Source organism: Sminthopsis crassicaudata, chromosome 1, assembly GCF_048593235.1.
Source record: "Sminthopsis crassicaudata isolate SCR6 chromosome 1, ASM4859323v1, whole genome shotgun sequence".
NCBI classification, from domain to species: domain Eukaryota; kingdom Metazoa; phylum Chordata; class Mammalia; order Dasyuromorphia; family Dasyuridae; genus Sminthopsis; species Sminthopsis crassicaudata.
This window is the reverse complement of record NC_133617.1, coordinates 472,477,170-472,500,927: the sequence shown is the minus strand read 5'-3', so window position 1 is coordinate 472,500,927 and position 23,758 is coordinate 472,477,170. Positions and strand designations below refer to the sequence as shown.

General features: G+C 33.1%; 1 protein-coding gene across 1 annotated transcript in view; it reads right to left on the bottom strand.

The window, feature by feature from the left end:
• Positions 1–23,758, bottom strand: part of PMS2 (PMS1 homolog 2, mismatch repair system component) — a 34,609-nt gene that overhangs the window by 6,065 nt on the left and 4,786 nt on the right. The window contains exons 5-11 of the mRNA XM_074281053.1: positions 21,433–21,616; positions 17,231–17,398; positions 15,896–15,993; positions 14,328–14,427; positions 4,930–5,014; positions 3,547–3,702; positions 1,944–2,811 (exon numbers count right to left, since the gene is read on the bottom strand). Of these exons, the coding sequence (XP_074137154.1) occupies positions 1,944–2,811; positions 3,547–3,702; positions 4,930–5,014; positions 14,328–14,427; positions 15,896–15,993; positions 17,231–17,398; positions 21,433–21,616 (1,659 nt within the window). The remainder of the gene's footprint in view (positions 1–1,943; positions 2,812–3,546; positions 3,703–4,929; positions 5,015–14,327; positions 14,428–15,895; positions 15,994–17,230; positions 17,399–21,432; positions 21,617–23,758) is intronic.

The following is a 23,758-nucleotide window of genomic DNA, read 5'->3' as shown; positions in this document are numbered from 1 at the left end:
AATTCCAAAGGATTCAAAATGGAAAAAAAAAATGCTATTTATTTCTACAGAGAACTGGGGAACACTGCAAATTTAAGCATAATTTTCTCTATTTATTTATTGTTTTGCGTTGTTTTGCATTATGGCTAATGAAGAAATATATTTTGCATCACTTCACAAATAAAACTGATATCATTTATTTGCCTTCTCAGTGAATGGGAAAAAGGTGGAATGGAGAGAGAAGATAAGAAATTAAAAATTTAAAAGAAAAGAATGTTAAAAATAATAATTTTTTAAAAATTAAATTTAAAAATGAAAAATGCTACAAATCACTAATAAAAATCTAAATTAATGCTACTTTGAAGTTCTATCTTATGCTCATCAGACTGGCAAAATTAACAAAAAAGGAAAATAACAAATTTTGGAAAATCTATGGGGAAAAAAGTACTGCTGGTGGAGCTGTGAACTGGTCTAGCTACTTTGGAAATTAGTAACCTTACTAAAACCTATGCCCCAAAAATTTTTTTTAAAAAGAGAGAAAAAGGCCCCATATGTTCACAAATATTTATAATAATTCTTTTTTGCCCTAAAGTGCAAACTGAGGGAGTACCTATCAACTGGGGAATGTTAACCAAATTATGATACATAAATACAGTGGAATATTACTATGTCATTAAGAAATGATGAAAGAAATAGTTTTATAGAAACCTGGGTAAAAGCCAGAAGACCAATTTATATACTGTTAAGATAAAACTTTGAAAAAAATCTGATCAGTGAAGTGACCAATCATGATTCCAGATAAAGGTAAAGTGTACTTCCTGTTTCTTGACAGAGGTATAAAAACAAAAATCATTTTCAAATATGACCCATGTGAGCATTTGCTCTGCTAATGTATTGTTAAGCATTCTAAAAGGCATTTCATATTACTTGTAAAAAATGTTCTTCATTACCTGCTTCTGCCTTATAAAGTATATGACATATTTAACTAAAAAAAATTGTGAAATGGAACTACAGAAAAATTTAAGCAGGAATTTTTAAAAATATATTTCTGAATATGTGTTAATCACTGCTAAATCTTAGGATATGTGCACTTGCAAATAGAAGTTGGAGATTTTCTATGCAATGAAGTAGATTTACCAATTCAAAAAAAAAAAAATGGGGGGAAAGAGACCAATTAGGGAATTACTTCAGTGGGAGAGAAGTAGGTGGGAGAGAAAACTTTGAACTAAGGTACTAAAAGATATTAATTGATATGAGGTATTACAGGAAAAGTTTATAGGACTTGGCATGAAGGAAACACAGGAGAAGTGATATGTAGCGAAGAAAGCAACTCAAGAAGAAAAGAAAAGTTTAAAATGACTTAAAGGTCTTGGGCCTGGTTAGTTAGGAGAAAGATAATTCTATAAAGAAAAAGTAAGAGAAGGCAGAGAAATAAATAGAACAAAATAGTAAAGGTCCCATATGGAACTAGAATTGAAAAAACCATGAATTTCTTAGAAATTAGTGGGTCTTGATTTGAGCTTTAAGAATGGACAGAATATAATTATGATAGAGGTTGGAGAACAATTTGGTCACATACAAAGGAAGGTAAGTTCCGAGAAAAGGTTAGTTTTGTTTGGGTGAGAGAAGACAAATTAAAATGGTTAAGATATTAAAATAGGAACATCCAGGAGGTAGAGATACCAGAGCTTATATAAGAGGAAGGGACTATACCAAAAGATTTGTGGGTCATTATCAACACAGAAATATAGAGTTGGAATCATGAAAATGGAAGCACCAAGGATTTTAAAAGTTCACTTAAATCTCAAGTGGCTAAGACCTAAATATATTTGAATAGAACTGTAATAACATTTAGTACTAATATCTTAATTCTTCTGGAAATCTAACAATTTAACATGTTACTCAAATTGTTTTGTTCTCAAGTAGGTTATAGAAAAATACAATTAGAAAAAAAAAAACAACACCTTATTTCTTTTCTTAGTTCATCTTCTGCAGCCTGATTTTCTCCAGGGCTTATCTTTGCCCTAAATCTTCTGTAATTTTGTGCTTTTACCCTTTGCTGTTCCTGCTGCTGCAGTTGCTGCAGCCGTTTGGTTAAAGAACTCATGGAGAAGTTAAGAAGCACCTCCTTTTTAATAACTTTAATAGCTACATCCACTTGAGATGCTGAACAGTCCTCAGAATTCATCATCTTTGGGGCCACTTCCTTTTTAAATCGCTTCCCTTTTAATGGTGAGTCATTGATTGGCTGAGGCAAATTTCTGAAGTTATTCTCAATACTTTTTTCTTCCAAACTCCATTCTGTGATTGAAAATTGATTGTCACTTCCTAGTGATTTCTTAAAAGGTTCAACACTTTCTTCTGAAAATGGGCAATCTTCAGCTAAAGTCAGGATACACTCCCTGCCAATATGGGTGTCCCTTTTTGGGGTCCTGACATCTTCATCCAACTGTGTGGAAGTGCTACTATGTTCTGAATCTTTGTCACTGTCCACTGGCTTTGGATTCATACTGCTACTTCTGCCTAGGGATGAATCCAGAATTTCTTCCTGACTCTTGCATTGTTTGTCAGAGATTCGTTTGGAGGAATTTTTAGGACTTGGAGTGCTGTAAAATGACAAAAGATTTATCTGTCGTGGAGAATCTTGTGGTTGTTTACGAGTTTTCAGATTTGGAGAACTCTGTTCTGTTGTATGATGAAGGGAAAATGCTTCTCGTAGTCTGGCAATAGTTAATGTTCTTTTTTCTTCTCCTTTGGTATGTAGTGAGATGAGATTGTTCTTTTCTGGAGGGGGTTTTTCCATCTCTGTTGAACACATCTTTAATAAATTACCTACAATAAACATGAAGAGAGAATCACTTCAGGAACTCTTTCTTGGAAATAAGAGGATATAGTGGTGATTGGCCATAACTGAAAAACTGAGAGGCCTTGGTTGCCAGATATAGCTCAAATCCCTAAGATCAAATCTGATAGAAATAGAGAAGCAATAGCCAGTTCTTCTCCTTAAAAGGAAAGACTTTAAAAACCCATACTTCTTTTCCCTGTATCATTTTTCTTTTAGAAACACTCTCCTGATTCCAGAAATATCTAGCCTAACATTATTTTTAAAAATCATGCTAATTATAGTGAATGGCTTTTCACTTATGCCTAATTATCACTTAGTAAAAAATAATTAGTTATTCCAATAAATATGTTCCAGGTTAGATTTGTCTAAATTTATTTCATTTTTATAACAATATTTAATAAATTTTATAACAATAAACTCTGCTTATACATACTCAAGCTGGATTTTATTGCTCAGGAAATATCCTTTGTTTGAAAAATTGAGCTTTTATGAACAAAACCGGCTCTCCTTGTATATGACTAACTGTGGGTAGCGACAACCATATATATTTAAGTTACTTGTATCCAATACATACTTACATATTAAAAAATACAAATAACTTTAAAAAAAAAAAGGGATAATTTTGTGAGAGATATTTTATCCTTGAAAACATAATAAACATGTCAGAATAGGCAAAAATTTTAATAGCTTTAAAAAAAAAAATGGATTTATAATTTTCTTACCTTCAACGTCCAACAGAGGCTTCTGGTTGGGACTAAGTTTGTTAACACCACTCTCAAACATTCCTATCAGAGATGTCTTTAGTACTACCAATAAAAGCTTTTCTTCCTGTAATAAAATTTGCCTTTTGTCTGGGGTTACATTGATATCCACACTCTCTAAAAACAAAACAAAAAGGCATTTACTGCACTTTTAATTACACTTTAACAATGATAGGAGTCAGATTTCTCCATTTTATCAGATAAGAATGCCTAAAAGATATAATATTTTAAACCTTACAACTCCACTAGAAATAATACAGAAGGGACAAAGAGGTCATTTTCTAAGAGCCAGGAAGAACATTGTATTTCTTTTTTTTCCCCCTTCAAATTCCGTTTATTTATGAGGACTTAATAATATATTATTTTCAAATATTCATTATTAAGTTTCTGGTATGAATAAGCCATAACATGAGGTACCATAGGATGACAAAGTGGAGTCTTTGTCCTGAAGTAGCTTATAATTTGGGAGGGTGAGAGAAAATGGGAAAAGGATAAGGTAAATATAAAAGTAACCATAGTATAAAAAAAGAATATAAATGCTACAAGAGAGATATATGAAAAACATTTTGTGGTTGAAAAATCAACTCTAATTAGGGGGTTGAGTAGAAGGGCAAAAGGTCTTAAAAAAACTAGAAGGATTTTAACAGATGGAAATATAGTTGGGAGGAGGGAAAAGGCAATAACTCTGAGACAGAACATTGCAAGGAAGTCAACAAACTAAGTAATTTATATTTTATTTATAAGCAATGGGAAATTATTGAATAGTTTGGTATTTGTTTTTCCCCCACATTGCTTTCTATTTGTCTGGAATTAACTCTTCCAATCTCTCCAGTCTCACTTCAAATGCCACCTTCACTATTCAACAAAAAGGAATCCTTCACTGATCTCTCTAAGCCAGAAGTAATCTGTTCCTTCTCCATAACATGCTACTGGTAGTTAGGGACCTTCAGTTTGTATGTTAGTCATTTTTAAACTTGCCTTATTTCTGTCCTACTAAACAGTAAGATCTTTTGAGTCTCTGTAGCATGTCTCATTCGTGTATTTCTCTCCTAATATTTAGCATGGTACCAAAAACAGAAGGCATATTAAGTATTAGATAAAAATAAAGTGAATTTCTGAGAATGAGAGAGATGGTATTAGAAGTGGTATTTTTAGGAAAAAGCAATCTGTCAACAAGATTTAGGATGGATTGGAATAAATAGATTGGAAAGATAAAACCAGGAATACCATTTAAGAGGCTACTGCAGCATTAAAGGTGAGAGCCTGAACAAAGGTGACAGTAGTGGGAACAGAGAGGGGAGAAAAAAAAAAAAAAACAGAATTGGCAGACTTCTTGGGACTCACCAGAATCAACAGAAATGTTAAGAACAACAAATGGATACTGATGCCGATTATATAAATGGTAGACTTCATTTACTAGTCTGGAAATCTAGAGAAAGAACAAAGATTAATAATGATTATAAATATTCTATTTTCTGCTAACCATCCCCAGAGAAAGAACTGATTGTGTTTGAATACAGACCGATGCATATTTTTTTTAAGCTTTATTTTTCTTGAAGGTTTTTTTTTTTTTTGGGGGGGGGGGGAATCTATGTTTTCTTTTGCAGCATGGAAATGTTCTATATAACTTCACAAGTACCTTCTTAATGGGAGGTTAGGGTAGGGAGGAAGGGAGAAAAAAAATTACATTCTATTTTCTTTTACACTGTACTAACTCTGGCCAACCAACCCTTAATCTTAGAATTGTAAAAATATTAGAGCTTGAGAAGTACTTAGAAATCATCTAGTTTAGGGGTCAGCATACTTGATCCTGTGGTCAAATTTAACTCTCTGAAATGCAAATTAAGACAACTCTGAGATACCACTACACACCTGTCAGATTGGCTAAGATGACAGGAACAAATAATGAAGAATGTTGGAGGGGATGTTGGAAAACTGGGATACTGATACATTATTGGTGGAGTTGTGAAAGAATCCAGCCATTCTGGAGAGCAATTTGGAGCTATGCCCCAAAAATTATTGGGCTGTGCATACCCTTTGACCCAGCATTGCTGCTATTGGGATTATATCCCAAGGAAATACTAAAGAGCTGAAAGGGACCTGTATGTGCCAGAATGTTTGTGGCAGCTCTTTTTGTTGTAGCTAGAAACTGGAAGATGAATGGATGTCCATCAATTGGAGAATGGTTGGGTAAATTATGGTATATGAAGGTTATGGAATATTATTGCTCTGTAAGAAATGACCAGCAGGAGGAATACAGAGAGGTTTGGAGAGACTTGCATCAACTGATGCTGAGTGAAATGAGCAGAACCAGAAGATCGCTGTACACTTCAATGCTGTATGAAGAGGTATTCTGATGGAAGTGGAAATCTTCAACATAAAGAAAATCCAACTCACTTCCAGTTGATCAATGATGGACAGAAATAACTACATCCAGAGAAGGAACACTGGGGAGTGAATGTAAATTGTTAGCACTACTGTTTATCTACCCAGGTTACTTATACCTTCGGAATCTAATACTTAATGTGCAACAAGAAAATGGTATTTTCACACATATATTGTATCTAGGTTATATTGTAACACATGTAAAATGTATGGGATTACCTGTCATCGGGGGGAGGGAGTGAAGGGAGGGGAGAGATAATTTGGAAAAATGAATACAAGGGATAATATTATAAATTAAAAAAATAAATATAAAAAAAATTAACTCTCTGCCTGTTTTTGTACAGTCCATATGGCAAATCTGGCCCACTGCATTTTTTTAATAGCCCTCAGGCTAAGAATGTTTTTACATTTTATAATAAAAGTTTTGCTGAATTTCATTTTTAAAATGAAAAAAAAAAATTTAGCTCCTAAGTAGGCAAAAATAGGTAGAAGGTCAGACAGCCTCTGTGTCTGTCAAGCACTGATTTAGTCCTACGTTATTATTTTACACATGAAGAATGGAAGGTCCAGAAAAGTAAAAGTGATATGGTTCTTTTTTAAAATGCTGATTCCTAAAAAAAAAAAAAAATCAGTCAACATTTATTAAGCACCTACCAAGTGCAAGGCATTGTGATTAAGTATTAGAATGAATTAATTTTTAGATTTTCATGTTTATTCAAAAAGAATTCATTGTATCCCAGTGTTTCAGTAAGATACAGACCTAGTTTGGATATAGATGAGATATTTTTAGGAGCCTATGCTAAGATTACTAGTTAGCTTTAGTGTTGTACCATTTTAGTATTGTAGCACATTAGTGTTGTACCATATGATTGAATGAATAGCAATATGAGGAAAAATAGATATTCAAAATGGTGGAATCAGAACTGATGGGAAACATAAGTAGTTTTTAAACTGTTATTGATAAATAGAAAAGTTAAATGAATTCCAAAATGTGGACAATCTGACCTAATAATTCAATTACACATACATGAAATCTTTTAAAAATTATAAGATAGATAATAGAGCAGGAAGCTGTCTGAGCTTTCTCAGTGTCCTCAAAAACCATATGAAACTAAGCCTCTGAACAAAGTCTGATAGGATAAAAGCATTCTCTAGCTCAAGAAAGATTAGAAAGACTTCAGGAAAGGCCAGTTTCACTGAAGTAAAAGGAATGGTCAACCCAGCTCAGAGTGTCCAGGAAAACCAGGGAGAAGGTCTTAATAAAAATAGATCAGCAATTGAGACCCTGGGTCCTGACTGAGTAACAGAGTAATAAATCAATGGGGAAGCCTCCAGTCTCAGTGCAGAAAGCAAAATGCCAGTCCGGGAAACCAGGTTGTTGCTTGGAAAGGGCAGGTAGGGCTACCGCCTTGTGAGCAAGACATCAAATACAAAGGACAAAGGACCTGGGGTTACAACAAAGAATTAACTACATAGGAAGACTGAGCATCCCCCTTCAGGGAGGCAATGGATTTTCAATGAAGTAAGAGACTTTTAATCTTTTTTGTTGGGGAAAAAACCTCAGAAATAAACAGAAATTTTTATTTTCCAAGAGAAGCACAAAAAGATAAACAGGGAAAAAAAAAAGACCAACATTATTTAAAGATTAAACTGTTTACATCCCCAGATGGGAAAATGATAACTTGTAACTCTTGAGAACTGTATTCCTTTACTGGGGGAATTAGAAGACATGGACTAAGAGTATGGATATGAATTTACTCAGATATAATATTAAAGATAAAGATATTAAAAGGTGGAAAAAGAATTGTACTGGGAGAAGTGGAAAGGAGAGGTAAAAAGAATTAAATTAGATCATATGAAGAGGTACAAAAAAATCTATTACAATAGTGAGAAAGAAGGGAGGGGGATGAGCATTATCTGAAGCTAATCTCATTAGTTTTGGTTCAAAAAGGGAAAAACATTCATTCAATTGAGTATAGAAATTTGTCTTACCCAATAAGGGAAAGGGGAAAGAAAAGAGTATAGAAGGGAGGATAGAAATACTTAGAAGAGCGGGATAAGAGAGGAGGGTTGATAGGAGGGAGGACAGGTAGAGGGTAGGATGGGTTAGTGTTTCTAACTCTAAAGAGGGACAGGATGGAAAGAGAGAACAAAAGAATATGCAGGGGAGAAAATAGGATGGAGGGAAATACACAACTGATAATCATAACTGAATGCGAATGGGATGAACTTCCCATAAAAGGAAAGCAGATAGAAGAGTAGATTAAAAACCAGAATCCTACAACATATTGTCTACAAGAAGCACATTTGAAACAGACATACATACACAGTAAGGGTAAAAGGCTGGAGCAGAATCTATTATGCTTCAACTGAAGAAAAAATAAAGCAGGGATAACAATTCTGATCTCAGACAAAGCAAAAGCAAAAATAGATCTAATTAAAAGAGATAAGGAAAGAAACTACATCTTGTTAAAGGATACCATAGACAATGAAGTGGTATCGATACAAAATATATTTGCATCAAGTGGTACAGCATCCAAATTCTTGTTGAAAAATTAAGCCATTTGCGGCAGCTAGGTGGTGCAGTGGATAGAGCACCAGCCTTGAATTCAGGAGGACCTGAGTTCAAATCTGGTCCCTGGGCAAGTCACTTAAGCCCAGCCTCGGAAAGAAAAAGAAAAAAAAAGCAGAAAAATTAAGCCATTTACAGGAAGAAAGAGACAGTAAAACTCTACTAGTGGGGAACCTCAACCTTCCCCTCTCAGAATTAGATATGTCTAACCAAAAAATAAACAAGAAAGGAAGGGTAATAGAATCTTAGAAACTTAAGACACGATAGACTTCTGGAGAAAACTGAATAGGGATAGAAAGGAATATACATTTTTCTCAGCAGTCCATGAAACCTACACAAAAACTGACCATGTAATTAGGGCATAAAAACCTCACAATCAAATGTAGAAAGGCAAAAATTGTAACTGCTTCCTCTTCAGATCACAATACAATAAAAATTACATTCAATAAAGGGTTGGGGAAGATAGACTAAAAACAAAATGGAAATTAAATAATTTAATTCTAAAGAATAAGTGGATAGGGAATGTACATCTAACACCCCATATCAAAAATAAAAGTCAAATGTATACATATATTGTATTTAATTTATACTTTAACATATTTAACATGTATTGGTCAACCTGCCACCTGGGGGAGGGGGTGGGGGGAAGAAGGGGAAAAATTGGAACAAAAGATTTAATATGTGTGTGTGTGTGTGTATGTATATTGTCAATTGTCAATGCTATAAAATTACCCATGCATATATAAACTATAATTAATTTTTTAAAAAGACAAAAAAAAAAAGTCAAAATGGATACATGATATAGGCATAATGGGTGATACTATAAGCAAATTAGGAGAGCAAGATGTAATTTACTTCTCAGATTTATAGAGAAGGGAGGAATTTATGGCCAAAGAAAACAAGAGAACATTATGAAATACAAAGTAGACATCTTTGATTATATTAAATTATAAAGGTTTTGCACAAACAGAATCAAAACAACCAGGACTAGAAGAGAAGCACAAAACTGAGAAAAAAAAATTTAAAACCAGTGTTTCTGATTCCTTTATTTCTAAAATATATAAAGAATTATGTCAAATTTATAAGAATTCAAGTTATTCCCCAATTGATAAATGATCAAAGAATATGAATAGGCAATTTTCAGATGAAGAAATTAAAAGCCACTTCTAGGCATATGAAAAAATGCTATAAATTACTATTGATCAGAAAAATACAAATTAAAACAACTCTGAAGTTCTACCTCAACTGTCTCAGATTGGCTAAGATGACAGGAAAAGGTAATGATTAATGTTGGAGGGGATGTGGGAAAACTAGGGCACTAATACATTGTTGGTAGAGTTGTGAAATGATCCAACCATTATGGAGAGCAATTTGGAACTATGCCCAAAGGACTATCAAACTGTGTATACCCTTTGATCCAGCGGTGTTTCTACTGGGTCTATATCCCAAAGAAATCATAAAAGAGGGAAAATCATAAAAGAGGGAAAAGGACCCACATGTGCAAAAATGTAGTACCTCTTTTTGTGATGGCAAAAAAAATGGAAAATGAGATGCTTATCAATTGGGGAATGGCTGAATAAGCTATGGTATATGAAAGCAATGAAATATTATTTTTCTATAAAAAATTATGAACAAGCTGATTTTAGAAAGTCCTAGAAAGATTTACATGAATCGATGCTGAGTGAAACAAGCAGAACCAGGAATACATTGTACATGGTAACAAGATTGTGCAATGATTAACTATGACAGACTTGAGTCTTCATTTAGCGATCCAACACAATCTCAATAAACTTTGGATAGAGAATGCCATCCACATCCAGAGAGAGAGTACTATGGAGACTGAATGTAAATCAACACATGTTATGTTCACTCCCCCCCCCCCTTTTTCTTCTGTTTTTTTTTTTTTTTCCCTCTCAGGGTTTTTCCCTTCTAATTTTTTTTCTCAAAACATATTCATAAGGAAATATGTAAAAAAAAAAAAAATGTACATGTGTAACAAAAAATTTTTTTTTTACATATAGCTGAGGAAAATAAAATTGAAAAAAAAAAAAGTTTAAAAAAAATGTAATTTTGTCCTCCAAAAAATAAACATTAATCTGAGGCAGAAATTACATATATACACACACTTGGAAAATAGTTAATTAGATATGCAAAAATACGCATGTATGTTCATCCTGTAGGAACACTATTCTCAAAACGCATGGAAGTTTGGAGAATTGTGTGTTAAAGGACAATATAATTTGAAGTATTCTAACCTGGGTGAAGAAGTCTTCAGTGACCTAGTAAGGAGATCTCTGGGAGAGAGCTACAGAGATCGGTCTCTTGGTCTTGTACTATTAGACATTTTTTGTTAGTAACTTGAATAGGCGGTAAATAGGTAAAATACAAACAATGTATATGAGAGAGTTAGAATCTAAAAAGTTCATGCTAAAAGAGAAAAATTGGCCAATAAAATTTAAAAGGGATAAGTATAAAGACTGTCACTTGGCTTAAAAAAATAATCCAGGGGAGGCACGGTAGTATATGAAAAAAGTCTGTTTTTTTAATTGTATTGCAAACTCAATGTATGTAACACAGTCAGACCAAATCCAAAACACTGTTCAATTCAAAATGCTACAAATTTATGAATGGGAGCAGGCACAGAGTACTGCAACCAGAATGATAAATAAAATTGAAGATAATGACAAAGGGATATCAGATGAAAAAAAAAAAAGGAAATGTTAATCTTGAAGAAAAGATTTAAGCTGTCCTCAAATATTGGGAGGGCAATATAGAAGAAGAATTAAATAAACTTGCTTTGCCTGATTCAATGGAAAGAACTAAAGGCAACGGAGGAAAGCTTCAGAGAGGAAAATTTAAGCCTAATATTTAAAAACAAAACAAAACAAAACAAAAACAACTTCTTAATAATAAGCTATGTCCCCAATATGTAATAGGCTTATCTGGCCTAAATAGCTGCCTAAACAGAAGGCAGGCTAACTACTCAGGTACCACATGCTTATTCCAGCATAATTCTGAAATTAATTCCAGACAAAATAATGATCAAGAAATCCAATGAGAAACTGTAGTGACTTCTATGCCAGAACTGTAAAAAAGCACACAGGCAAAAGAAAAGAGGAATCTGTTAGCCAGGGAATGATAGCCTTTCAATACAAGTAACGATGTAAAATAACACTCTCCCAAAATGTCACAAAGGACCCTGAAGATTCAGCATCCTCAACATCAAAAATCCAGTGATTTTTATGATGGTAAAGAACTAGAAAACCATGATGGATCATGATGTGCTATAATAAATGATGAGCTCAATATCTTAGAAAAACACGGACAGACTAGCACAAAATAATGAAGTACAAAATGAGCAGAACAAATAGAACAATACTGTTTTACTATTTCAATACTTTTCAAAAAACAACTTTGAGTAACTAAATAATTTTGAGTATCATAAATACTCAAGTTAACTAAAAAGGACATATGAAGAAAGATGCTATCTGCATCTAAAGAAAGAAATGATAAATAGGAATATAGAATAGTTTTATATTATGTGTATGTGTATACACACACACTCACACACACACACACTTATTTGTGTCTAATGGTAATCATCCCTAGGGCTGTGAGGAGAGGGAAGGAAAGAGAAAAAGGAAAAAAAAAATGTTAACTTGATCTTTTTTTCTATTCTACTATGTTATGGCAATGCTTGTTTTATGTCTTAAGTTCAGAATAAAATAAATAAAATTTCAAAAAGAAAAGATCCAGCAAGGCTTAATCCCGGGAGTTGTAGGTCAACACAAGAACCCAAGAGACTCAGAATAGAGACCAAGCAGAGCCGACTACCCAACTCAACAACACAACAAAAGACAGAGTCTGGCCCTGGCACAAAAGCCTAATTAAAAAACTAAAGCCGAAGATAAGTAAATCAAAGAAAACATTAGTCAGTAGAGAAATTTATTGCAAATTTAGAAATTCCCCCAAAAGAAAGAGTAGTTTCATAGCAACTGCAAACAGAGTCTTAAAGAAAAAGAATGTCCCAAAAGGACTACATGAATAACTAAAAGGAGAAATAAAGAGATAAAAAAAAAAAAAGGAAAATCTCTTGAGCAAAGAAAGGTTAAGAATCTCTGAAAATTAGATTAAACCAAAGAGGCAAACAAACATGTATTAAAAACTTACATATAGGAAGTTCTCAGAGGAAAAAAAATCAAAGGAATGAAATTGATAGTCATATGGAAAATAATCTACATCATTAATAATTAGAGAAATGCAAATTAAAACAACTTTGGGTATCAGATTAATTGAGGTAACAGAAAAAGAAAATGACAAAGGTGGAGGAGATGTGGGAAAAAAGGGACATAAACATACAGTAAATATTCTGGAGAACAATTTGGAATTATGCCCAAAGGATATAAAATTGTGCGTACCCTTTAACCCAGCAATACAACTAATTAGTTCTACAACACAAGAGATTCAAAGAAAAATAATCCATATATACAAAAATATTGTATATAATATTTTGTGGTGGCAAAGAATTGGAAACTGAAGAGATACCTATCAGCTGAGAAATGGCTAAATAAGGTATGGCATATGAATAAATGGGACAACAAATACAAGCAAGGAAAGAAAAGAAAACAAAACAAACCCTGCCTTCTCTGCCTTCAAGAACTTACATTATTTAATGAGGAAAAAAATTGTATAAAAAGAAGCTGAAAAGTAAGGAAAAAGGTAGAGTACAAGCACAAGGTGGAAAGTCAAGAGTATAACTTGAAGAATAGCTCTTTATGATAAGTCCCCTCTGTCCCTCAGTTCAATCTCACAAATCTTTTCTTCAGGGAACAAAATGGAGTTTTGGTACCTATAAGAAAAGTGCTGACTCTAGAGTCGAAGCACTAAATTCAAATCTCACCTGATTACCATCCATGTGATTCAGGGCAATTCACTTAACCTCCCAAGAAATCAGTTTCCTTATTATGAAACCAAGAGAATACTGTAGCGAGCTGTTGTCTCCAGAAGCTGCTGGATCTCTCTCTGGGAAGAGATCTGCTGTGTCTACTCAAATCTCTCCGACAGATTCTTCTTCCTGTAACAAACCGTTGTCTCTAGGCAGTTGCTGTTAACTCTTGTCCAGAGAAGTGACTTCCCTTCCTGCAGGGAGCCCCGTCAAGCCTGATGCAATGCAGAGTCTTCTCCTCTTCCTGGAGTGCTGTCCTCTTTATCCTCCCAGAGAATGGGCGTGGGATAATGCAAGGGCTTCTGGGAAGAACCACTTCAGCCAATGAGCTTGCTCCTTCTATCAAGTCAACCTGAGTTCTCACCTTGTAATTGTCCAACCTGAATTCTCACCTTGTCACTATCCAGACAACCCGAGTTCTCACCTAGTAATCCCAACAGAATACTGTACACAGTAACAAGAAGATTATGTGATCATCAACTGTGATGGACTTGACTCTTTTCAACAATGAGGTGTAATTCAAAGAAATTTCAATAGACTTATGATGGAAAGAGCCAAGACAAGGTTGGTATTAGAAATTAAACAGAAATTTTAGGAGAGTTTTACAGAAGCCACAGATGACATATGAAGGCCAGCAAACAGCACAGAAAAATGGAAACTCAGAAATGCATAAAATATACGTATAATAGCAATATAGTTTATCTTTCATTCAAACTTCTCTGATATGAAGGGAAGGCCAAAAATTTTTATATAGATTTTTCAGATCCTGGGGTTGCTGCCTCCTAACTCCTGTGATGAGGAAAGGATAAATATATATTATACTACTAGTAGTAATTTTACCTTTGCAAGATCACAAGGCCGCTGATTAATAAAGAAAAACTGCCTCTCTGTTGTACTCCTTCCAACACCATGGTCAGAACGGGAAACAAAACCTGAAATACTATTTTACATTTAATATGATAAGAGTTAGTACACACAGCAGAGAAAGTAATTTATCAACATATATTCAAATAAACAAATATTTTAAAACATCTATCACGTACAAAGCACTTTTATTATATATCACAATAATTTGAAAGGTTTTTTTTAAAGCTCCAAGTTTTAACCCTTCCTGTCTTCCCCCTTCACTAAATCCTCGAAATTTGATGATACTATTGAAATATTTTAGGTATACTCTATTCCTGCTTCTTAGAAAAAGAGAAATCAGAGTGCATTCAGTAATTACAGAAGATTTCAATTTCCTTTACATATCCCATATTATAATTACTCACAAAACTTTTATTCAGTTCCCTTCTTACCTCGTCTATTCTCCTCCAGGATACATTGCCAATAATCCTACATGCTCAGGAAACTTCATTTAAGCCTACTCTCCAGAATAAGACCTTTGTTTTATTTTAGCAAATAAATTTAACTACAATATTAGGGAAAAGGGAGGGAGGAAAGAAGAGAGGGACAAAAAAGAGATAGATATAGAGATATTAATTTAATTTTGCTTCTCTCTCCCCTTAGCAAAGAGATAAGGTATAACAGAAGGAGAATGCTGTATCCAGGTTGAAGAAGTAATTGTATCAGTTATCAGTTAAGTTTAACTTAACTGTTTTCTCCTGTTACAAAGGAAGGTTCAAATTTGAAAGGTTTAAGAATTATGATCATCACAGTAACCAATCATGATTCCATGAAGTCTGTTACCCATCTCCTGGTAGAGCAAGTAGACACAAGATAAAGAATGATAAGAGTTAATTTTTCGAATATGTGCAGGGCAGGAATTTGTTCAGTTTGACTATATATATTTGTTATAAGGATGGGTTTTTTCCCAGAAGAGGTAAAGATAGAAGAGAAAGAATTTTTTTTTTTTTGCAAACTAGAAAAAATTAAATTAAGTTTAAAATAACAAAACAAAATTCCAAAGAGCAGAGAGATAGTGGTTAATATATTTCTAGACAGAAATCGCTATGACATAGAAAAAGGCATCAATAAATCATATTTAAAAAAAAAAAAGTCAGGATTTGAAGACAGCAGAAATACTCAAACCAAAAGAAATGAAATATGATTAAAAAAAAAACTCAGTCCTATATTCTTCTGCTATGCTAAAATAATTTTATAAATAAAATATTATATATGGCAATAAAAATTATTTTGATCATTTATTACCTAACCCCCACTAAGGATATAAATCCATCAAAAAAACTGAAAATGTGCCAAATTATACAGAACAAAACTTTTTTATTCCTGTTTGTTAACCACAATTAAGCATCTGGTTCTTTCTTATAGCATTTTCCTTAAATTCTCTTTCAGCAGCAGTATCACTAACAATTTTATTCAATTCCTAAATCATCATTTTGCCCTTAAAAAAAAAAACCTTATTAACTCTAAATGAATTGTCTAAGCAAAGAGCTTTAAACACTTACCTAAAGAGATTATGTAGTGTATCATTATAGTTAATACCATACTCTTCACAAACTGATTCACTAGGGGGCAGTTGCACAAAGGGAATGAGAGTTTGTAACTGAAAGAAATTAGGGTTCATTGTTATTGGCTACAACAGTTACAGTAAACCTTACTTTTGAAAATAAGCCATATAGCTTTTTCCCCCTACCCCCATGTGATTCTTCCCTTCTAAGTTTATAACTGAATTGCATTAGGAAAGCAATAGAACTCAATCTGATTTCCTTGGCTTACAAATAGCAATTCTGATCATATTCCTGATATACATTTGAAGTTGGAAAATTTTGGGGGGAAATAGTTAGCAGTAGTAATTGTAAAATAAAAAATTTGAAGCAAGTTTTTCTGAGAAGTCTTCATTTCTCAAACAGAGGGAACTGAATCAAATTCATAAAAAAAAAAAATCATGTTTCAATTGATAAATGGTCAGAAGATATGATCAATGTCCAAAAGGCTATAAATTCATGCCTTTAACCTAATAACAGCACTACTTGGCATGAATACCAAAAAAGATTTAGGGGGGGGAGAAGGAAGATGACCTATATGCACAAAAAATATTCATAGCAACTCTCTTCTCAGGGTAAAAAAACCTGGAAAGTCCTCCATGAACTCAAGCAAAATGAAATGTACTATATACAAAGTAATAGAAATGTTCTAGGATGACCAGCTATGAATGACTTTACTATTCTCAGTAGTCTCAGTACATGACTACTCTAAAGGACATATGAGAAAAAATCCTATCCATACCCAGAGAAGTAACTGAATGTGTCTAAATGCAGATTGAAGCATTCTCTCCTTCTCTTTATTTGTTTTTAACTTAATTTTTCTTGAAAGTTTTTATTTCCATTAGGATGGGAGATCTATTTTTCCCCCCATAATTTGACTTTTATGGAAATGTTTTATATAACTTCATAAGTAGTTTCTTAATTGTGGGTGAGGATAAGGGAAAGAATCTAGAACTTAAAAATTTTTAAAACAAATGTAAAAATTTTTTTGTTTTGAATGTCACTGGAGGAAAATATTAAATAAATAAAATTAAATTAAGAAAAGTTGGAAAATTCAGGCCATTCCATTTATTAGACAAAATTTTACAAATTTTCTGAATAGAAACAAAAAGATATGATTTTCTTTTTATCAAAATCACTTTTTGTTTTCTCAACAAGCAACTAATGATTCTACTTCAACTAATCTTAGTGGGAAATGTTTAAAAATACTTAATTATTGGATTTTTCTCAGATAACATTAATTCCAAAAGGGCAAAAACCTGCCATAACTATAATACAATTTGTGGCAATTATTACCTGTTTTTGTCCAAACACTGCTGCAATATTTTCCTTTACTGTGGAGTTTCCATTTGTGCATAAAATAGTTTGACGTTTTCCTTGTCCAACCTGATTGGTGCAGTTTATTCGGATACCTGTTGAAATGATACAGTATGCTTGTAATACCTGTACCATTTTGGTGAATTCCTGGTTAAAAACAAAAAACAAAAAGTGCAAGAAACTTCTCAATCATTTATAATTGAGAAAGCATAGAATAACCACTGTTCAACAATTATAATAGCCTACCTGAAAGTATTAAAGTACTTTTAACAAAAAGAATTCTTCTGGATTGTTAGGAAACCTTAAGCATAAAGAGTAACATAATTTAAGACACAAAGAAATCAATTACAGCATAAATTGAACCCAAGATCTTTGGCTTCCATAGTTCTTTAGTTAGTATTAACACCTGTTTACTTTCTTAATGAGACATTCCTAAATAAATATATGACTCTTGTTCAAAGTAAGGTATGATATGTAAAACTTAGGCACAAATTAGCATTCTGCAAAAAAAAATGTTTAAAAAAATTTTTAGCTATATATTTAATGCAAATGACCATGCACTTAATTTTCACTCAAATCTATTAAGGCTTTACTGAATTATTTTTCAAAGTTTCAGAAAAATGTCTTTAAATAAATGTAAAACTATTAAAAGACAGACTTTCAGAATTACAAAAGGTAATATAAAGTGAAAAGCAAAATAATGGAATTTCTGAGTTGATTCATTACATACATGCATGGATAGTAAACAATTTTTTGGTGATTATTTCTCAGAAAAAACATTAGACTATCTTAATGCAGTATTGTCTGACTAAAAGGGAAAAAAAAATCAAGCTAAATACTTTTTGAAAAATTTATTCAATTTACTTTATTTGAAAAAATAGAGTAAGAAAACAGAAAAGAAATACAAAACAAAATAAAGCAACACAAAAGAGAACATTGTCATGTGCCCAGTAGATCATCAAGGAGGATTCAAAATATATAACAACAAATTGCCAAATCAAAAAAAAAAAAAAAAGAGAAAAAGAAAAAAATATACATACACACACACACATACACACCCCCCCACACACATATACACACACATGCATTCTATCAGGGATATTTTCTATCCCTGCTGACTCTTTAATTAAATTCTACTCCCTAACTTGCCTTACTATTACTTAATCCAAGTATCCCTCCCTTGTCTTCTTCTTTCAACCTTCACTTCCCCATCTATCCATCCCTCCCCGCTTATTTCTTTCTAGATTTTAGAGGGTGCTAAACCCTTCATAGTATATATGTAATATTGGCTACTGAACCCATTTCCAAGGTGAATAGGTTTTTCAGAACTACAATCCCTCCTCCCCTCTCTAATGCTTTTGTGTCTTTTCTTTCTTTGCACCCCATTTGTAAAACATGAATCCTATTTTTACCTTAATTCTGCCAATCTTTCTTTTGAGCTATTCTATTATTGAACTATATCTATGATATGAATCTTAAACATATAATATACATATATAAAAATATAAATAATTAATCTATGTTTAAACAGTTTGTCCATGTTAAATTCCTTAAAAGTGATCTTTCATATTGGCTCTTATATTAAATTTTCTGTTAAATTCAGGTTTGGTTGCTAGAAAGTCCTGAAAATCTGCAAGTTCATTAAATGTCTTTTCTTTCTCATTTAAAATTATAGATAATTTTGCTGGATATATTTTTGGCTACAGAGCTAACTCTTTTCATTACTGACAGATATGATTTCAGGGCCTGCAGTCTTTTATTGTAGTTGCTGATAAGTCTTGTGCAATTCTAATTGTAGCTCTATCATGTTTAAATTATTTTTTTCTTGCTTCTTGCAAAATCTTCTCTTTGATCTGGGGGTTTTGAAATTTGGCAATATTCCTATGTGTTTTCCATAAAAGATCTCTTTGAGTTGGTGATCAGTGGACTTTTTCTATTTCTATTGTTCTATTACTTGAAGACAATTTTCTTGGATTATTTCCTGCATTATTATGTTCTCTTTTTGGTCAGAACTTTCTAGCAGTCCAATTATTCTTATATTTTTTCTTCTTGATCTATTCTGCAGATATGTTGTTTTTCTTATGTTTCACATTCAGTTCTTTTTTCTCATTTTTTAATAATCTGTTTTATTTCTTAGTCTCTCATAGCTTCACTGGCTTCCCTTTGCCCAATTCTAATTTTCAAAGAATTATTTTCATCTTTGAGATTCTGTACCTGTTCTAGTTAACTTTTTTTTTTTCCATAATCCTTTTTGTTTTTGTTGGATGGTTTTTATTTTCCTTTTTAGTTTTTCCTCAAAGTCTCTCATTTGATTTTTAAATTCTTTTTTTGAGTTCTTCTATAAATTCTCTTTAGGAAGAGAGCCATTTCACATTATTCTTTGGGGTAGAAGCTTTTTTTTTTTTTTTTTTTTTTTTTTTTTAAATTAAAGTGCCTTCTTCTGAAGATGAATCCTGGTCTGTCATGTTCCCATAATGTTTCAATGGTGGGGGTTCCTCCTTCTTTGCTGGTTCATTTATTTTTTTTTTAATTAAGAGGTGTAAGCACCTCTAATTGCAAAGTGGGAGGATGGTACTTTGAGTTTCCCTTCAGCTCTCCTCTCGGATCAGGAACCCCAAACCAAGAACTTCACCCTCCTGCAAGCGCTTATAGCCAGCAATGCCAGTGCCTTGCTGTTTCTGCACTCACTCTCACTGGATGCTGGTTCCTTCTCGTCCAGGGTTATACCTTACCCTTCAGCTGGGCCTGGCATTTCCAATCACCCTAATTTCCTCTGTCTTCCCAGACTCAAGCCTCTACTCATCTGGGAGATGAAAGTCTCTACAATTCCTGCTGAGGCTTCAGCCACAACTAGCTAGCTGGAGGCGTCCCCAACTTGGTGTTTTTGTGGAGTTAGCCCAAAGGCATTTGCACTTCACATGGTTAAATCCAATCCTGGGTCTTTCCACAGATCTTCTTGGGTTCTAACAGGAGGACTCCTGTTCTGCCCCAAGAATTCTTGATTTTTCACCAGTCTATGTCCATCCTGAGGCGCAAATTTGTTCTATTTGTGGGGGAAATTGGGAGATCCTAAAATTTACCAACTTACTAAGCCATCTTTCTAGAATCCTCTTCACCCAAAATAATTTTCAAAAAAATTAACAGAATCAAAAAATTAAGAAAGCATCAATGATAGATTTTTACTACACCTGACTAAATTAATGAATAAATGAAAAGCATTTAATAACCACTTATTTATTAAATGATAGAGATACAATTTTTTTTTTTTTAAAGTAAAATAGTCCTTGGCCCTGGAGGAGTTTACATTCTAAAAGGGAAGTCAACATATATAGGAAAGTAGTAACAAAGGGAGTTTTGATGACTCAAGAGATAAGTTGATTAGTACACTCAAATGAATTGCCCTTTCCAGAAGGAATGGTACTAATGATATTATGGTTACCAAAGTAAGAGATGGGAAATTGAAGTATGGGTAAAGAAAGAAGCATGGTAGCAGACAGATGGCAAGATGGCCTAGGTGTATGGCTGGATAGGATATAAAGGTCAACCACAGCTTGGGGTCAGTTAGTAGATATGGTGGGGTTTGTAGGATAGTTTGTACTCATTCATTCACCAATCAAGATAGGTAGGTCCTAGGATAAGAGTCAAGATAAGTGGATTAGCTTCTTTAAGAATTGAGGACATGGATTCCCATATCTGTGTGGAAACTTCTGGCTGAGATGGAAAGAAGTGGCTTGGCTAGTGGTAGAGGGGAAAATGGCCTAGGCATATAAACCATTAATTGGTCAGGTAGAACATGAAAACAAAGGCAGAAAGCACTCCCTTTACTAAAGTCCTACTAAGATGCCTCATTAGGATTAAAATTTTTCAAAAGCTAAAACAGAGGAGCACAAGTTCTTGTGCATCCTATTGAGCTGGATAGGGTCTGAGTATGGGTCCAGTTATGGACTGACTCCTCAGTCTATGGTTTGGAAAGGCTTATTTCCATAAAGTTGACCATTGTATGATGCTTTTATTTAGATCACATTAACTCAAGTTGCCTTCTAATGTCTGGAAAGGCAAACATATTTATATGAATAAAATTACATATCTTTTGAAGTATTGAAAAAAATAACTTCTTATAAATATATGCTTAATATAATGATAAAAATCTTTTAAAAATCAGGTTCTTTAATTCACTATACCTTTTTAATATTTCGTTGAAATTCTTTATGTCTCACAGGCAGGGTAGAAAACAACTGCTGTACACTGACAGTTGTCCCTTGTGGTCGGGGATAAGGGGCCTTTTGAACAATTTTCCCATTATGATCAAAGACCAATCTTGTTCCAATTGTGGCTGATTTATGACAAGTTGAGATCACAATATCACTATAAAAGAGAAAACACGACTCAAAGAAGTTCTTCCCAGAACATACACTGTTTGCCATATGAGACAATAATCATACAGTTACTTTCATACCTGGCCTTCCCCACTTCCCAATTCTTTTCTGGTAGTTAGTATTTATAAAATCTCTTAACAAACAATGATGATCTATTTTGTGTAAGATATAACATCTCAGATATAAATGTTACATCACACACCTCATCCTATAAATATTTAGTTTGGTACTTATCTTTTTTAAATGGAAGAGATATAGGGAAAAATAGGGTCTGTTGTCAATTAATGAGAGAAAAAAAGCTTTACCTTCTTTGCCATCATGAAAACATGAAAAATTTCCAATTATCATAGAATTGCAAAGAACTAAAAAGACACAAAGTTCATAAGCTCAGTATCCTTCCTGTTCTACCTTTCTAAATCTGAAAACCAATACATGACAGGTATTTCTGACCAAAATCAGTTCAAGAGATTAGTTAATTTTTTAAAAAATTAAAAAAAAATTTTTAACCAAGAATTTTAAAATTTTAAAACAACTTGAGATTTTAACATTTCCATATGATTATAAATTACGTTTCCTTTAACCAGAGTAATATAATTCTGTAGAAGGTTAGAGAAGCTAAAGCTTATATTTTTCATGAAAAAGAGAAAATTTCAATTATTACACTTTATTCACATTTATATAACATAACGTTATGTTCAAAAGTAAAATGATGGTTATTTTTTTAAAATGCACAACCAAAAACCCATACTTGATAAGAGAAACAGAACAACAAAAAACACAGAAAAACAAAGAGTACACTAATCTTAATTAAAATAAATTACAGTTAAATTTTGCTACTAGTTTCTCACCTAAAACAAAGGGATAGGAAGGAATATTTACTCTTAAAACCATCAGGACTTCCTCTAATTCTATCTCATGCTCTTGCTAATCATTACCTTTTGAGAGGCAATTTCTTTAACACCACAAGAGATTAATATTTCCTGGCATTGATAACATCTGTCCAAATCAATGGGGTTCTCACATCCCATTCTGTGAAACTGGCAAAAATGCAGAAATACTTTCTACTCTCATAGTTTCTTCTGGTCAGTTTCTCCTAAGATTTAGAGAAATCTTAACCTAGAGGATACCATGGGCATAACTAAATCTTAAAACATAGCTTATTCCATCTTTATTTATTTACAAAAGCACTGCAACCTTACTCTTCCTTTGTGGACTTCATATTTTTCTTTGTTTGCTACATTCTCAAGCAACCAACAAGCATTTATTAAGCATTTCCATTATGTCAGGCACAATTCTAGATACAAAAACAATTATATGGGACAAGAGTCCCTTTTCTTAAAAAATTTGCCTTCTCTCAGGAGAATAGCAGGTACACATATAAAACAAAAAGTATACCAAATAAACATGAAGTAATTTGGAGGAAGGAAAGAGTTCAAAAAAGGTCTATCATAAGAGGTGGCACATAGGAGAAGGATTATGAATAAAGCTAGGGATTCTAGGAGATAGAAGATAGAAGACTGAACATTCCAGGAATATAGGGCAGCCTGTGTAAAGAGAGATAGGAGGCAGCATGGCAATGTGTGAGGAAAAACAAATAGGTCAAATAACTAGGATAAACACTATGTACGTTGTAAATAATATAATAAACCTGAAAAGGTAGGGTGATGCTAGATTTTGAAAAGCTTTAAATGCCAAAAAGAAAAATGTACACATATATATTTCATTCTAGAAGCAATGGGAAGCCACTGGAGCTTTTTGAATAGGGGAATGTGAAATGGTCAAACCTATGCCTTAGGATTTACTATACATATTAGAAATATGACAATTCACTAAGATTATCAGTGGAAGTTAAAAAACTAAAAATTAAGGTAGCTAGGTGGTGCAGTGGATAGAGCACCAGCCCTGAATTCAGGAGGACCTGAGTTCAAATCTGGTCTCAGACACTTCACACTTCCTAGCTGTGTGACCCTGGGCAAGTCACTTAACCCCAGCCTCAGGGGAAAAAAAAAAAAAAAAAAAAAAACCCAAACAAGTGGTTATCCAGCCTTTAGGGGCAGCTAGGTGGCGCAGTGGATAGAGCACCAGCCTTGAATTCAGAAGGACCTGAGTTCAAATCTGGTCTCAGACACTT